Below are 17,218 nucleotides of genomic sequence, written 5' to 3'. Positions count from 1 at the left end.
TAGTTTTTTGAGATAGGGTTTCTCTGTAGCTTTGGAACCTGTCCTGGAACTAACTTTTGTAGACCAGGCTGGACTTGAACTCACAGAGATCCACCTGCCTCTGCCTCCTAAGTGCTGGGATTAAAAGTGTGCACCACCACTGCCCAGTTGCATGTTTGTTGTTTTTTTTTAAAAAAAAAAAAAACTACCATCCTTGACTAAACATACCAATTAATGGTAGAAATCTTTTTTCTCAAGATTTATTTATTTATTTTTTATGTATACAGTGTTCTGTCTGTATGTATGCTTGCAGGCCAGAAGAGGCACCAGTTCTCATTACTCATAACTGTGAGCCACCATGTAGTTCCTGGGAATTGAACTCAGGACCTGTGGAAGAGCAGTCAGTGCTCTTAACCTCTGAGCCATCTCTCCAGCCCCCTAATTGTGGAAATCTTGTCTTCAAGATCTGATACTCTGTTCTTCCTATAAGCCATTCTATTGTCTATAGCTGAGACTTTCCAATGACTTTATTTTTAATTTTGTTTATGAATTTTTACTTGTTGGGAACCAGGCCCTGGTGAAAGGACAAAGAGAATGCTAATTGTGTGTCCTTGTCCAGGGGCAGTCTTGGGAAGGTCTGGTCTGGGGCTGGAGCCAGCGCTTCAAAAGAGTTAAGATTTAAATTCCTAGGAACGTGGCTTTTTCCCTTGAAGAGGCTGGAATGTTTGTGTTATACAACAGTGCTCAATAACATTCCTGCTGACTTCATCCCATTGTATGAATGCTTTCTGCTGACTAGGTCCTATATCCTCCTCTACAAACATACATAAGATACTGTACCTTGTAAGCTTGCTTAGTAAGCTTGTGCAAGACCTCCCGATTCCAAACTTTTCTATCTCCTTCATTTTCTGATCTCCTGGTCCTTCCTCTCAGAAACACTGATGAACAACGACCTGCTGCTGGTCCACATTACTCATTCTTTTAAAAACAGTTTGATTGTTTTTATTTCTTTTTTAAAAAATATTTATTTATTATGTATACAATATTCTGTCTGTGTGTATGCCTGAAGGCCAGAAGAGGGCACCAGACCCCTCTACAGATGGTTGTGAACCACCATGTGGTTGCTGGGAATTGAACTCAGGACCTTTGGAAGAACAGGCAATGCTCTTAACCTCTGAGCCATCTCTCCAGCCCCCTGTTTTTATTTCTTTGATATATATATATATATGTTTGTATGTGCACACACACATGCCAATAATACACATGTGGGGGCTGGAGAGATGACTCTGGATAAGAACACATACCATTCTTGCAGAATTCAATTCCCAGCACCCATATTACACAGTTCACAACTGCCTATAACTCTAGCTCCAGGTATCTGACACTCCTCTGACCTACTCCTACATAGACAGATACATACCCACACACTAATAATAATTAAAATGAAGAGAATGGCTTATAAAAAATGTGAAAGTTAAATACTAACTTAACTTTAGAGTTAAGTTCTAGATAAATTCAGGTCATCATGCTTGGCAGCAGGTACCTAGCTGGGCCATTTCACCCGTACTATATACTATTGTGTGTGGAAGATGGAGGTGGGCGTGTGCCAATAGCATATGCAGAGGTCAGATGACAACTTCCAGGAATGGGTTCTCTCCTTCCACCATGGTCACACTTGCTGAACACCCCCCTCCCAGTCTCCCAAGACAGGGTTTCTCTGGGTAGCCCTGGTTGTGCTGGAACTCACTCTGTAGATCAATCAAACTGGCCTCAAACTCAGAGATCTGCCAGTTTCTGCCTCCCGAGTGCTGGGATTAAAGGTGTGCGCCATGGCTGAGCGACCCTGACATGGATTTACTCAACTTCTATTTCTAGTTAGTTTTCCATTTAATTCCACTTGTGCATCCTACATTGACTCTGGGGGCCATTATCTGAGATTTATAAATTTCAGAGAAAAAAACTCCTTGGTTTTTCAAGTTTTACGTGTGTGTGTGTGTGTTTGTAGGAACTTGCACATCAAGAGTTAAATTGGTGCCAGGCAGTGGTGGCACATGCCTTTAATCTCAGCATTTGGGAGGCAGAAGCAGGAGGATCTGAGTTCAAAGGCATGGCATGACTTCTTGTTTTTTTCAGACAGGGTCTTACTAAATATATTTGACTGGCATAGAATTCACTGTATAGACCAGGCAGGCCTCAAATTCAGAGATCCACCTGTCTCTTCTTCTGGAGTGTTAAAATTAAAGGCATGCACCACCACACCCACCCCTTAAATAATCTTTAAAAACGAACAAATCTAGCCATGATAGTGGCCATGAATGGAAAGAGAAAAGAAACAAACACAGTAAGACTAGTAATTAGTATTGGGATTTTATTTTTTATTTATTTATTTATTTTTAATAATGCCATTCTTTTTTTTTAAGATTTTATTTATTATGTATACAATACAGTGTGTTGCCTCCATGTATGACTGCATGCCAGAAGAGGGCACCAGATCTCATTGTAGATGGTTGTGAGCCACCATGTAGTTGCTGGGAATTGAACTCAGGATCTCTGGAAGAACAGTCAGTATCCTTTACCTCTGAGCCATCTCTCCAGTCCCCAGTATTGGGATTTTAGAAAGTAGAAGAGAAATATAAACTTTAGGGACCAAAAAAAAAAAAAAGTTGGGGGAGGATGAGAGAATTTTGCTTAAGTAGACTGAAAAGACAGAGCCTCCTGAGAGATAAGACTCTTATCTAAGTCTTATCTCTCAAGAGGCTGAGGCAGCAAGACTCTGAAAACCAGGCCAGACTACATTCTTTAGAGGAAGAAAAAGCCAGGGAAAGAATAAGGAGAGAAGGCTCTCACAGGGGAGGGGTAGATGTGGGGGTAAAAGGCCAAAAGCAAGATAGGACAAAAAGGGGTAAAATAACTGTGGGCACTAAAGAGGGGGAATTCCTGGGTGGAGACACAGGAAAGTGCGGCCTCTTTCACCCTCCTACCCTGCTGCCAGGAGGTGCTCTGTGAGGGGTGTCCCATTTTGCTGAGTCTTCGTTTGGTTGATTATATCACCAGCGCTGTCCAGTCTGTGGGCAGTGCTTCACAAGAGGGACCACAGACCTGTTCAAGCCTGTTAACACCCTCAGGGCATGCTGCTTGGAGTCTGTGAAGGTTCTGGTGTATCCTTCAGGTTCACCAAGTTGTCAGCTTCCTGGACATTGAATTTCTTTCTTTTCTTTTCTTTTTTTTTTTTTTTTTGGTTTATCAAGACAGGGTTTCTCTGTAGCTTTGGAACCTGTCCTGGAACTAGCTCTTGTAGACCAGGCTGGCCTCAAACTCACAAAGATCCGCCTGCCTCTGCCTCCTGAGTGCTGGAATTAAAAGCATGCGCCATCACCTCCCGGCTAACACCGAATATTTTGTCAGGCCCTAGCACGTAGCATTTACTTATGCTTAGATTCCTGGGAGTGTGGATCACAGAGGGTCTCAGGTTGCTGAACTGTGAGAGAAGCTATTTAAATGATTCAGCCACACAATGTGGCTGACACTTCTGGGTTCCAGGGCCACACATGTGTGGACAAGCCCTCTGGCAGAAGTGCCTAATGGTCCCGGGAATCTTAAAGGACCTCATGTGACCCACATGCAGTATGGTTGCATCATCTACATATGACGCAGCTGTGTGAGCCCTTGCACGCATGCGTGAGCTCTGTCATCTGCGTATGACGTAACCACGCCATTCCCCTGTGCACATGTGCCAGGCAGCTCTTAAAAGCTGGAGGCGCCATCTTCAGTTCTGTCTCTGTCTCTTTCTCTGCACACTGACTTCCCTAGGCCTATACGTGCCCCCTCTAATAAACCCCTAAGCGGGATTGTTGCGGGTTCCATGTTTATTTCTCACTTGCACCAGGTAATTTCAATGGTGCTGTGAGACTCTGCAGGCTCTCCCTCCTGGAGCCCCTCTCCCAGGGTCGGGATCCAGAACCGGGTATTTTTCTACAAGAACCACGTGTTCCATCTGCCTGAGCATGAATTCTATGCACACCACTGGCTTCAATTGGTGAGTTTCCCCATTCTGGTCAGCTTAACCGTCTCTTCAAACCTGAGGAATTAACCGTTGAGCTCCTGGCAATCTTCAGGTGTTCCTAGAAATGGGGGGGGGGGGGCAGCCCCCAATCACAGCCTTCACGGCTACAGTTGAGCCCTTTGCTGACATTCATCTCTGGATTGCTTCCCTTAGCTAAAATCTTGCTTGGATGACCCGGGGTCAGACCTCCTGCAACTGCAGGCCCCAGGGTCCCTCAGATTTTTCTTTCTCCGCTTTTTTTTTCTTTTGTATCACTCATCAGTGGTCCTCGCCGTGGCCTCTCTGGCTTCTGAGTCGCCCTGACCGGAGCCAGTCAGGCTTTAACACCCCACCTGTAGGTAGAGAACGCTTTCCTACAAGCCCTGCGGTGTTCGCTGCCGTCACACCCTGCCTATAGAAGGGAGACGTCCCCCTATAAGCCTTGTGGTGTTGCCATTTTTGTGGGTTTTCAGTGTCAGCTATGGGTAGCAAGTCATCCAAGACCATCAATCCAGCCTCCCCACTGGGGTGCCTTTTAGAGGCCCTGAAACCCCAGGTTTTAATGCCCTACCTACAGATTCCCTCACTTGTCCATCTTCGTTCAAAAAATTGGCCTCGTTACAATTTAGATAACAATTTATTTATTCATTTATTTATGTATTTGTTTATTTATTATGTATACAATCTTCTGTCTGCAGGCCAGAAGAGGGCACCAGACCTCATTACAGATGGTTGTGAGCCACCATGTGATTGCTGGGAATTGAACTCAGAACCTTTGAAAGAGCAGGCAGTGCTCTTAACCACTGAGCCATCTCCCCAGCCTCCTAGATAACAATTTAAAGTGGCTGCCTAACGGCACCTTTGATCCTGATATTCTACAGTAGCTTTCTAACTACTGTCAGTGCACATGCAAATAGGAGTTTCCTTCTATCCAAGCCTTTTACTATCTAAGCTCTAAGCCTAAACCCTCTGTCCTTGTTCACCTGTTCATGTGTTCCAGGCTATGCCATCTGAGCCAGAACAGCCCACTTCTGCTCTGACTCAGCTAACGAATTCCCACCTCTTTGACCTCAGCGGGCAGTTACCCCTGTTCCTTCAGTTCCTGCTCTGGACCCCACTAAGGAATCCACATCTTCCCGACCTCAGCAGACAGATTCTTCCTCTCCTTTACTTCCCGCTGCCTCACTACCTCCTTCCACTTGCACCGCGCGTGGTACAGGCTCCACTGCCCTCTTCAGCTTGCTCTCTCCTCCAGTAACTACTCCATCAGCCCCGCTGGATCATTCTTCCTCTTTGGTGCCTGACTGCAGCAACCACCCGGCTCTGGTACCCACCTTTACCCCTCCTCTCACACACTCACGTGTTGCTATGGAACCCAACCCTGACCAAGCCAAGCCAGCTGCAGTTCTCCCGTTGCGAGAGGTGGATGGATTGGTTAGGGTACACGTTCCTTTCTCCCTCTCAGAACTCTCCCATATAGAACAAAAAATTGGGGTCCTATAGATCTAATTCTACCTCTTTCATAAAGCAATTCCAATGTATTACCCAGTCTTACAATCTCACCTTTCATATCTATATGATCCTATCTAATAACCTACTTCCTTTTTTTTTTTTTAAGAAAACATTTTTTCTTTTCTTTTTTTGAGATTTTATTTATTTATTATTATGTATACAGTGTTCTGTCTGTGTGTATGTCTGCAGGCCAGAAGAGGGCACCAGACCTCATTACAGATGGTTGTGAGCCACCATGTGGTTGCTGGGAATTGAACTCGGGACCTTTGGAAGAGCAGGCAATGCTCTTAACCTCTGAGCCATCTCTCCAGCCCCCATAACCTACTTCCTGAAGAGCACAGGCAAGTTTGGGAGCAGGCCAGACTACATTCAGATGAGGTTCACCAAACACAAGCAACCCCCCCCCCCAGGGGCAGAGGCGGTTCCCAAGCAGAATCACAACACCCCAGGTGGGATTTTAGTTAGGGACCAGTTTTTGACTTGCCTCCTGGCAGGTCTCTCTGTAAGGCTGCCCTCAAGCAAGTAAACTATAATAAGCTCTCAGAGGTCATTCAAGATACGAAGGAAAATCCTTCTGCATTTTGGGAACGCCTCACTAAAACTCTGTTACAATGCACTAACGTAGATCCAGGAAGCCCGGAAGGCAGACAGCTACTCATGACTCATTTTTTTCTGAGTCCTACCCTGACATTAAGGCTAAACTTAGATGTTTGGAGAAAGGCCCCTTGACCCCACAGGCAGAAGTCTTAGAGTTGGCTTTTAAGATGTACCATGCGAGGAATGATAATGATCACTGTCACGTGCTACCCACAGCTCTCTCACCAGCCGAGGCAACAGACCGCCTGATCCACGCTGCTCCCTTGTCCCCCGGGGCTCGAGAATTGCCAGACCCATGTTTAAATGTGGTAGAGCTGGCCACTGAGCCCAGGCATGCCCTAATCCTCATCTTGGTCCCATGAGAGCTTGTCCAAGAGGCCACAGGGAAGGACATTGGGCAGTCGATTGTCCTCATGCATATCGTGGCATGAAGACATCAAACCCAGAAAATTCCCAAGTAGACCTGCTAGGTCTGGCCATGGATGAGTGAGCCTGCCCAGGGGCCTTTGACCACAACCGTCATCTGTAACGGGGAACCATGGGTAAACATTATGGTATCAGGATGGCCCATCTCCTTTCCCTTGAACACTGGAGCCACATAGTACTGAGGGAATTCTGGGGGCCTACCTCTCCTTCTAGTTCCCCTATTGTTGGGGTCGGGGGACAGTTTATCTCCCTCAGCAGACCCCACCATTTAACTGTATTTTTAGAGATATTTATCTCATTCATTCATTTTTAGTCATGCCAACCTGCCTGGTACCTCTTATGGGAAGAGATTTTTTTAGCAAAAGTAGGAGTTTCCATTTCATTTGTTCCTTCCATTCACCTTACCTCAGACTCTCCAACAGCTCCCCTCCTCTTCCTTCTAGCCTACCAACCTCCCAGCTCCAATGTGTCTTTTCCTCTACCAGCCTCTCAGGTCGATCCCCAAGTCTGGGACACCCAAAAGCCCTCTGTTGCTAAATACCAATCCCCCATAGTTATCCAATTATAAGATCCTACTAAGTACATTAACTAAGCTCAGTAAAGACCTTTCTCCAGAGACTTAGACTTCTAAGAAAAAGCTACTTCACCCCCTCTTCTCGCTTTAACACCCCTATACTTGCTGTTAAAAAACCTAACGGAACCTATCACCTGGTTCAAGACCTCCAGCTCATTAACTCTGCAATGGTCCCTCTTCATCCTATAGAGCCTAATTTTTACACACTTCTTTCCACTCTCCCCCCAGGAACCTCCCACTTCTCAGTTCTAGATATTTTTTTTAAAAATCTATTTATTTATTTATTATGTATACAGTATTCTCGGTATTCTGTCTGCATGTATACCTGCAAGTCAGAAGAGGGCACCAGATCTCATTATGGATGGTTGTGAGCCACCATGTGGTTGCTGGGAATTGAACTCAGGACCTTTGGAAGAGCAGGCAATGCTCTTAACCACTGAGCCATCTTTCCAGCCCCAGTTCTAGATCCTCAGGATGCTTTTTTCTCTATTCCTCTCAGCTCTCACCTGGACTGACCCTGACACTCACCTTTCCACACAGCTCACCTGGACCATCCTTCCCCAGGGATTCCAGGACACCCCACACCTATTTGTTCAGGCTGTAGCTTTTCATCTTTCACTGTATCTGTCAAAAAGAAGCTGGAGCTCACCACTCAGAGCTGGGCACCCCGCATACATGCTTTAGTGGTTGCTGAGCTTCTTATTTGTGAGTCAAAGAAACTAACCTTTGGGTCACCCACCACTGTCTTCTCCCACCACAATCTGTCCCACCTCTTAACTTACAAAGGCTTACACACCTTACCCCCTTCCCGAGTTCTTTCCCTCCAGGTGGCACTAGTGGAAGATACCACACTCACTTTTCAATCCTGCCCACCCCTTAATATCTGAAATCTCTACCTCAACCCAACACTAATTATTCTCCATCTCATTTCTGCATAGAAACTTTAGAGGATCTATTGTCCCACCCCTCACATATACAGGAGGGCAAACTGTCCCAGGCCACTTATACCTGGGTACACAGATAGATGGCAGCTCCTTTTTTTTTTTTTTTCTTTTTCGAGACAGGGTTTCTCTGTGGTTTTGGAGCCTGTCCTGGAACTAGCTCTTGTAGACCAGGCTGGTCTCGAACTCACAGAGATCCGCCTGCCTCTGCCTCCCAAGTGCTGGGATTAAAGGTGTGTGCCACCACCGCCCGGCATGACAGCTCCTTTTTATGTGAAGGGACCCATAGAGCAGGCTATGCCATCGTGTCAAATACTGGGGTGGTGGAGGCACAGGCTCTCCCTGCCCATACCACTAATCAGCAGGCTGAGTTAATAGCCCTTACCCATGCCTTCCGTTAGCAAAGGGACAATCTAAGTGTTTACAGACTCCAAATAAGCCTTTCATATCCTCCTGTCTCACGCAGCTGTCTAGAAGGAGTATGGACTTCTTACAACAAAAGTAGGATCCATAACTAACTCAGGTTACATTATGGACTTGTAAAAAGCCTCCCATCTCCCCAAAGCTATAGGACTTATTCACTGTCGGTCTCATCAGTCCACAGTTCCATTATTTCCAAGGGAAAAACTGGGCTGACCAAGCAGCTAGAACAGCAGCATTCCAGAGCCCAAACCTACCTCAATCACCTCAGGCGGTTCATACAGTACAGCCCACATTTTCACAGACACCCCCTGACACCTGACATTCTGTCCTACCTATACCAGCTCTTTCATCCTAATAGCAAATAATAGCAAAGCTCTGTTTCATTTTGTCAAGGCTCACCTCCAACCCACCCCTGAACTTAAGAGTTCTTTTTTTTTTTTTTTTTGAAACTAGCTCTTATAGACCAGGCTGGCCTCAAACTCACAGTGATCCACATGCCTCTGCCTCCCAAGTGCTGGGATTAAAGGCGTGTGCCACCACCGCCTGGCCCGAACTTAGAGTTCTTTTTTTTTCCCCACAGTCTAGTGGGAGATGGGGGAGAGGGTGGAGCAAAGAGGGTGCTATTGAGTCTTAAATTTATAAAAAGTCTCGGGCAACTTTATAAATTTCCTGTGTAATCAAATACACCTTCTTATGAATGGATGGTAAAGAGGGATGACGTCCAGTGCAGGGAAGAACCATCTGCTTCAATATCTTGTAACTTCCGCAAAGGCAGTGATGTGGATCTGCACAGATGCTACCTTGCCAAAGGGCTTTCTACTCGAAGAATGTTGATCATCGGCATCTGGGCCACACTGTCCCTGTGCATGGGCCATTTTCTGGTTTCTTCCTTTGAAATTAGTTACCATGCACACAATCAGAAATACTGCTATAGATATCCAACTAGAAAGCCCGCTATCACATGCGACCAATGATTTCAATACTCTACTACTCTATTGAATCCAGTAAGAAAGGCCAAACACATTAATCCCAAGCAGAGAACGGCTTAGCAAATCTGGTGCCTTTGGCTTTGATGGTGTTCGTAATGTACATCGTCAGATACATGGCAGCATAGATGCAGAGGGCAGCTTCTTTGGATGGGAAGGTTTTCCTTGCTCACATGATGACAGAACTTAGAGTTCTTAAAAGCTATCACTGCCTCTTGTAAAATCTATCAAAGTCAGATCTCAAGACCAAATATTGTAGTTTCCCCTTTCCCACCCACCAGGCCAGGGGCTCCCTTCCAGGAACTGACTGGCAGCTCAATTTTACTCATATGCCCACAGTCAGATGAGTTAAATATATCCTGGTTTTGTGGACACCATGTCTGGGTGGATTGAAGCGTTTCCCACCACTAACAAGAGGGCCCGGACAGTTTCGGATGTTCTTCTCCAAGAAATCATCCCCCAGTTTGGAATCCCAACCTCTCTTCAGTCAGATAATGGCCTAGAGTTTACCTCCCAGATCTCTCAAACTTTATCTAAAGCTCTTAACATTCCCTGGCATTTTCATATCCCATAACATCCTCAGTCTTCAGGGAAGGTAGAACAAATTAACCATTCTTTAAAAAATGTCCTTGTTAAGATGTCACAGGAGCTTCACCTCAACTGGGTAAAACTTTTGCCTCTGGCCCTTCTAAGGCTTAAGGCTCTCCCCAAAGGCCTCCTTTTCATCTTGCCCTTTGAACTCATATATGGGCTACCAGTTTTAACCCCTAGCCTCTCACCCAAAACCTCTCCCCTTCCTGATCACCTGCTTACTCCACTGTTATCCCATCTTCACTCCCTATTATGGGATTTTACTGACTACTCATTACGTCAACCATGTACTAATTCATGCCCACCGCTGATTAAAATAGGAGAGCAGATACTATTTTCTCCCCCAGACCAATGCCCCTCACTCCTTCCCCCTAAATGGCAGGGCCCCTTTAAAGTAATTCTTGTAACTCCCACAGCTGCCAAGCTCGAGGGACTCTCTCATTGGACACACCTGTCTCATTTCAAACCTTTGACTCTTCCAGCTCAAGATACCCCTCGTATACAGTAACTCAAACAGGGCCCTGATCCAGAGGACACCAAGATCAGTCACTTTTTCTCCAGTTCCAGAAAAACAAAAGTTTCATCACCGTACTCAATCCTCCTGTGCCAAAAATTCCAGATCCTCTCCCTTTTCCTCTTTCTCTTAACTGCTTTACCAACTTCTCTATATCTCCAGTGTCATACATACTTAAATTTCCAGTTAACCACTCAGCTGTTAATACAGCGACCATTATTAAACATAGAGCTGGATTACAGGGATTGCCAAAAGTCCAGGTTGTAAGAAACAGTAATGAGCTTGGGGACATTCACAGCCCCAGACTCCAAAAACTCACAAAACTGACTTTAACTTAACAGGTTTATCACCGACAGCAGCAGTGTCTCCTGGATGTCAAGGTAATACCATGATGCTAAAGAGAACAAGTGCCTTAAGATTTGCTTCAGGTAAAACATTGAGGGGTTCCCTAATAATTCCCTTTCTAATAATTCCCCCTTCTTTTCCTCCCTCCTCCCCACCGTCTTCCATTCCAGCACTATACCATTGTAATCATAAGCTTTTAATATGTCTAAAATTTATTTCTTTTCATTTTTTTCATAAACTCCAGGAAGCCAATCGGACCTATCTAAATGGACCAGACTCGCCCAGAATAAGTATCATTTAATTCTTCCCTTATCATTCCTGGTCTTGGGAACTCCTAGGAAATTCCCTCCTAGGAAATTCCCTCCTAGGAAATCCCCCCCCCCCAAAAAAAACCCTCTATCTACCATCTTGGGACTCTCCTCCCTTAATCACCAGGATCTACAATTTTTTCCAGACATAATTTTCTGCCTTTCCAGCATCTTGTGAGGTCCAAGCTGCCAGCCAGCCAGTTCCACAGAGACGGGAAAAAACACAAAAGTAATCAGCCACCCCAGGACATGGTCAAGCATCTTAACTCTCCGACACCCACAAAGTCACATGAAGCAGTCACAAGAGACCTTACAACACCCTATTCCCACTCATTAAAGACTCCAAACTCCACAAATTTCTATAATAAACAAAAGGGTGGAATGTTATAATTTCAGCCACAATGTGGCTGACACTTCCGGACTCTAGGGCCATGCATGTGCAGACAAGCCCTCGGGCAGATGTGCCTGATGGCCCTGGGGATGTTAAAGGGCCCTGTATGACCAACGTGCAGTGTGGTTGCATCATCCACGTGTTTTTTTCACTGTCTCCTCCTGTTATGCAGGTTCCAGAGCCATCTCGCTACCTTTTTTCTTTTTTTTTAGAGACAAGGTTTCAGTATGTAGCCCTGGCTGGCCTGGCACCTGTTATATAGCCTACACTGGCCTCTAACTTGTAGTGACCACCCTGTTTCTACCTCGGCAGTGCCGGGGTTACAGGGATAAGGCACCAAGCTGGGCTTCTGACTAACAGTAGTGGCCAATTATTGGAATCCAACTGAAACCAAAGCAGTGCTCACAGGTTAATTGTAACTGAGCGTCTACTGTACTCCTGGTACCAGACTATATATTAAAACTGATATAAACAAGGGCTGACAAGATGGCTGCCAAGTCTAACAACCTGAGTTATCCCAAACCCATACAGGCGAAGGCAGAGAACTCCCTCAAGTTGTCCTTTGGCCTCTACACATGCAGTAGCACTCACCAATTCCACCTTAAATAAATAAATTGAAAATAATTTTTAAAAAAGAAAGTAAATTGAGATAAACACCTACACAAGGCATAAGCATAAGACAGTGTGGAACACAGAAATATTTTAAACTACACATTTTATTTAAAACACTTTGAATCATGTTTTTAAAAAAAATTGACAAAATGTCCAACTTTGCTACTTAAGTATCATTTTGGTTTTGCACTAATTAAAGTGGCACCCTTTTCCTGATGACCATTTCTACTGAAGAGCACAGCTGTACTGCCTCCTGGTGGTGGGTCACTGGAACACGCTCACAACACAGTTACACAGCTAAGTAAGTGCCATTAAGTATGTCATTTGCTGCCTCCTCCCCTCCTGCCAGGAAGGGTTGCCATCAATGAATGCCTCGGATCCTGCAGGAAGCTCACTCTCCTACTGACACTCAACCAAGCTCAGCAAAACATCTCTTCCTGAGTTTTTGTCATCTTTCTTTGTTTTGTTTTGTTTTTTAGACATGGTGTCTTATAGCCAGGCTAGCCTGGAACTCACCATATAGCCAAGGGTGAATTTGAACTTCAGACCCTCCCACCTATACCTCTCTCCAGGGCTGATTATAGGTGAGCAACCAAGACTGGCTTTATGTAGCTTCAGGGACAGAGCCCAGGGTTCTGCATACAGGACAAGCACTTCACCAGCTAAGCTACATCCCACCTCTGCCCTTCTATTTATTTTTATTTTATGTGCATTGGTGTTTTGTCTGCGTGAGGGTGTTGGAAGTCCCGGAACTAGAGTTACAGACAGCATGTGCTGCCATATGGGTGCTAGGAACTGAATCCGGGTCCTCTGGAGGAGCAGCCAGTGCTCTTAAATACTGAGCCATCTCTCTAGCACCCCATGACTGTCTTTTTAAATAGAGAAAAGCCTGCCAATATGTAAGAGTAGGATGTCTCCAAGTAATCCAGGCTATAGTTCAGATGCCGCAACAGTGAAACAGCAAGGTTGGTGCAAGCGCAGCCTTTCAACACCCAGTGGTCACTGTTATTTTCTTTCTGTCTTTCTTTCCCTTTCTGGGTCTGATGTTTTGTTTTTGTTTTTTTGGAGACAGGGTTTCACTAAGTAGCCTTGGATGGCCTAGAACTTACTATGTAGACCAGGCTGGCCTTGAACCACAGAGCTCTACCTGCCTCTACCTTGAATTTGTGGCAGTTCTCCTGTCTCTGCCTCCCAAGATGTGAGTCATCACGCCCTTAACACCACCTTTATAGAAATAAACATCACTGCTCTGGTCAACTCCACGCCAACTGCCTGGGAACAGGTGACTGTGCCTCAGGAAGCCGACCTCCCCAGAAAGTGGACGTCAACACAGCCTAAGCTCGTTCTCCAGACCGAACACCTTGGACTTGAGGTTCTTCAGCTCCCCCTGTATCTTATGTGCTCTTCTATTGCTGTCACGGACTTCACACAGAATGGCAAGGTCCTGGTTCCCCTGGGTAGTCACTGTTGCCTGCAGAGTTCAGAAAAGAGAAAAAAGAAGAATTATGCTAAGGGGGAGAAATCAAGTCACAAAGAACAGGCTTTGCTGGCTGACTGTTTTCTTTAACCTATGATAAATGCAATCCTAAATTCTCCAGTAACTCATTTTAATAATGAAAATGTTTAATTAGTCTAAATGTTTCGGAGAAGATGCAGAGAACATCAAGAGTTCACAGTCATCCTTGGCTATCTATGCAGTTTGAGGACAGCTTAGGCGACATGAAACCATCTCAGAAACAAAAACAAGCAAAACAAAGAGGCAGGGAAGCTCTGGGATAGAGATGAACAACTAACAGCAGGGAAAAGAGCACTGCAGCATTGGTAAGATCACTTGGTGGGTAGCAGAGGCACTTGCTCCACGCCTGGGAATCTGAGTGGGACCCCAGGAGCCACATGGTGGAAGAAGTGAACTGACTTCCACAAACTGTCCTCTGACCTCCACACATGCGCCACGGCATACATATCCGCACACAAAAATAAATCAATGTTAACAATAGCAAGACCCATAAATAATAATATTGGTAATTTTGCTAAAAATGATAGAAAGCATTTCTTTTTGTTTTCTGTCAACTTTGTTTAGAACATAGCAACTATTTAGGACTTATGGTGACTGTTAAATCTCCACCAAAGCAATCAAGATATTAGATACTAAATGGTTTCTAGGAAAGTATATCATTACTCAATTATTTTCCCCGCTATAAAAACAGACAATTTTGAGAAAGTCAGTGTGTATGTGTGTTCAGCCATGTACTCAAGTGAAGGTCAGAATGACATCGGACTATCCTCTGTCACCCTCCACGGTAGTTCTTTTGTTTCTGAGACAGGGTCTCACTATGCAGCCCTGGCTGCCCTGGAACTTGCTATGAGGACCAGACTGGTCTTGAGTTCAAATTCATAGAGATCCTCCTGCCTCTACCTCTTGAGTGCTGGAATAAAGATGTGTGCCTGAGACATGGTTTGCAGTGAACCTGGAGGCCACCACTTTGGCTATACTGGCTGGCAGCACATCCTGGTGTCCTCCTGTCTTGATCTCTCCACACTGGGTTACAGATGTGTGTGCTTGGATTTCACGTGGTGCAAGGGATCTGGACTCAGGTCATAATGCTTGCACAGCCAGCAACTTTACTTAATGGGCATCTGCCCAGCCTCCCTCCCCCCAAAACAGACCTAAATCTTTTAATCTTGTTGAATTGGGAGGGATGGTACTTTGTAAGTTTAAATCTGCTTTTCCAACAGGGTGCTCCTGTTGAACTGATGCTCAGAGGATTCAAGGATACTTATCTGTTGCTGTCCAAGTAAGGACACAAAGTGTCCTTCTGGGTTTTGTTCAGTGCCATGGCCTTCTTGTTCTCTCACCCACCCTCCTGACCTTGGCCATCCTTCTGAGGAGCCCTCCTCACCATCTTTCTACACTCCCACCCCTTTCCTTTCCTAACTCAGAAACAAATACCTTATAGAGCATTTGCTCCAGGTCTTTCAGCTTCTGCCGAAGAGCCTTAATGTCCGTCTTGAAGCCCTCTATCTCCAGGGCGCGCCGATGCTCCAGGGACTCATAGCGCTTTGTCATTATCTGTAGGCGCCTTCCCATCTTGTTGGAGCGGTCCTGAACAGGGATGAGGAGTTTACAAGGAGGAGAAAAGTATTCCCCAGAGCCGTCTGCACGTCCACTCGTCACACGTGTGAGAGCCTACATACCTTGAAGATCTCTCTTCTCATTTCCTCCTCTTCCCGGATTCGAGCAAGTTCCTCTTCTAGGGAGATGCACTGTTCTTGGTACATGTTGGACAGCTTTTTTTCTTGCATTAGTTTATCCTTTAAAGACTGTAGGCCAAAGGGATAAAAAGGTTTAATGTTCAGCACTATAATAATTAGGCAGTTCTTTTTTTAAATTTTGTTTGTTTTTACTTTATGTGCACTGGTGTTTGTGTATGTCTGTGTGAGGGTGTTGGACTCTGGAGTTACAGATGGTTGTGAGCTGCCGTGTGGTTGCTGGGAATTGAACGCAGGTCCTCTGGAGCGCAGTCAGTGCCCCTAACTGCTGAGCATCTCTTCAGCCCCCTCAGGTAATTAAAATAACACCGTGGTGAAGAAGGGAGGGAAAGATTTCCAGAGCAAACGTGCACACAGATATGAGGAGACACCCAGGGCCCTGCCATGTCTCTACCTTCCTCTCAAGTATACATAAGCAGGTATTTTCAAGATAAAACAACCCAGGTGTCCTAGTTAGGGTTACAATTGCTGTGATGAAACCCCATGACCAAAGCAACTTGGAGAGAAATGGTTTATTTGGCTTACACTTCCACATCATAGTGCATGAAGGAAGTCAGGGCAGAAGCCCGAGACAGGAGCTGATACAAAGGCCATGGAGGGGTGCTGCTTACTGGCTTGCTCCTCATGGCTTACTTATCCTGCTTTCTTACAGAACCAGACTACTAGCTCAAGGTGTCCCCATCCACAATGGGATGGGCCTTCTCACATCAATCATGATTAAGAAAATGCCCCAAAAGCTTGTCTACAGCCCTTTTTTTTTCTTTTTCTTTCCAAGACAGGGTTTCTCTGTGTAATAGCCCTGGCTGTCTTAGAACTCGCTTTGTAGACCAGGCTGGCCTCAAACTCAGAGAGATCCACCTGCCTCTGTCTCCCAAGTGCTGGGATTAAAGGTATGTATCACCACCGCCTGGCCCTACAGCCCAATTTTTATGGAGGCATTTTCTCAATTGAGACTCCCTCTGCTCCCCTCCTCCCATCTGGTAATTCCACCTTGTGTCAAGTTGATATAAAAGTATCCAGCAAACCAGGTGTTTCTAGCACTCTAGAGATGGAGACAGAAAGACCAGGAGTTCAAGGTCATCCTCAGCTACACAGTCAATTAAAAGACAACCCCAGGCACATGAGACCCAGTTTCAAAAAATAAAAGTATTTTTGGCTGAGAAGAACCACAAAATGGAGCTCAGAATTTAAGTAAGACATTATGTGTCATAACTCTGAAAATAAGAAACATCAACATGTATTATGCATGTTCAATGGAGGAGACAAAAAAACAATCTTTTAAAACCTTAAACAAGCCAGCAAAACAGCTCAGCATTAAGGCACTTGCCATGAAGCCTGGGCCCCACATGGTGGGAGGGAAGAACTGAAAGTTCTCTGATCTCCACATTCATGTCATGGTATGTTCATGCGTCACAAGAGTTATACACACACATGCACAAACATAACACAGAAATAAATGCAATTTTTAAAATCAAAAAACCAAAACACCAAACCAGATCTATATACACAAGTGACATCTATAATCCAGCTACTCTGGAGGCAGACGGAAGATTACTGGAGCCCAGGAGTTCAAGCTTTGCCTAGGAAACAACGATGAACCTCCCACTCGAAATAATAAGCTGGTATGGTACAGCACATACCCAGAATCCCAGCACTCACGATTCCAGCGCTCAGGAGGCAGAGGCAAGAAGATCAGAAGTTCAAGGC

General features: G+C 45.2%; 1 protein-coding gene across 2 annotated transcripts in view; it reads right to left on the bottom strand.

The window, feature by feature from the left end:
* Positions 1 to 12,333: 12,333 nt before the first annotated feature.
* Ccdc77 (coiled-coil domain containing 77) overlaps positions 12,334 to 17,218 on the bottom strand; it is a 30,088-nt gene continuing 25,203 nt past the window's right edge. The window contains exons 10-12 of one of the 2 annotated variants that reach the window (XM_075982927.1): positions 15,437 to 15,562; positions 15,192 to 15,344; positions 12,334 to 13,712 (exon numbers count right to left, since the gene is read on the bottom strand). In XM_075982927.1, coding sequence (XP_075839042.1) covers positions 13,566 to 13,712; positions 15,192 to 15,344; positions 15,437 to 15,562 — 426 coding nt within the window. In that variant the 3' untranslated portion in view covers positions 12,334 to 13,565. The remainder of the gene's footprint in view (positions 13,713 to 15,191; positions 15,345 to 15,436; positions 15,563 to 17,218) is intronic. The other variant, XM_075982928.1, reaches the window with a different exon arrangement.

The sequence above is a fragment of the Microtus pennsylvanicus genome, chromosome 8 (assembly GCF_037038515.1).
Source record: "Microtus pennsylvanicus isolate mMicPen1 chromosome 8, mMicPen1.hap1, whole genome shotgun sequence".
NCBI classification, from domain to species: Eukaryota; Metazoa; Chordata; class Mammalia; order Rodentia; family Cricetidae; genus Microtus; species Microtus pennsylvanicus.
This window is presented reverse-complemented; position numbering and strand designations above follow the sequence as displayed.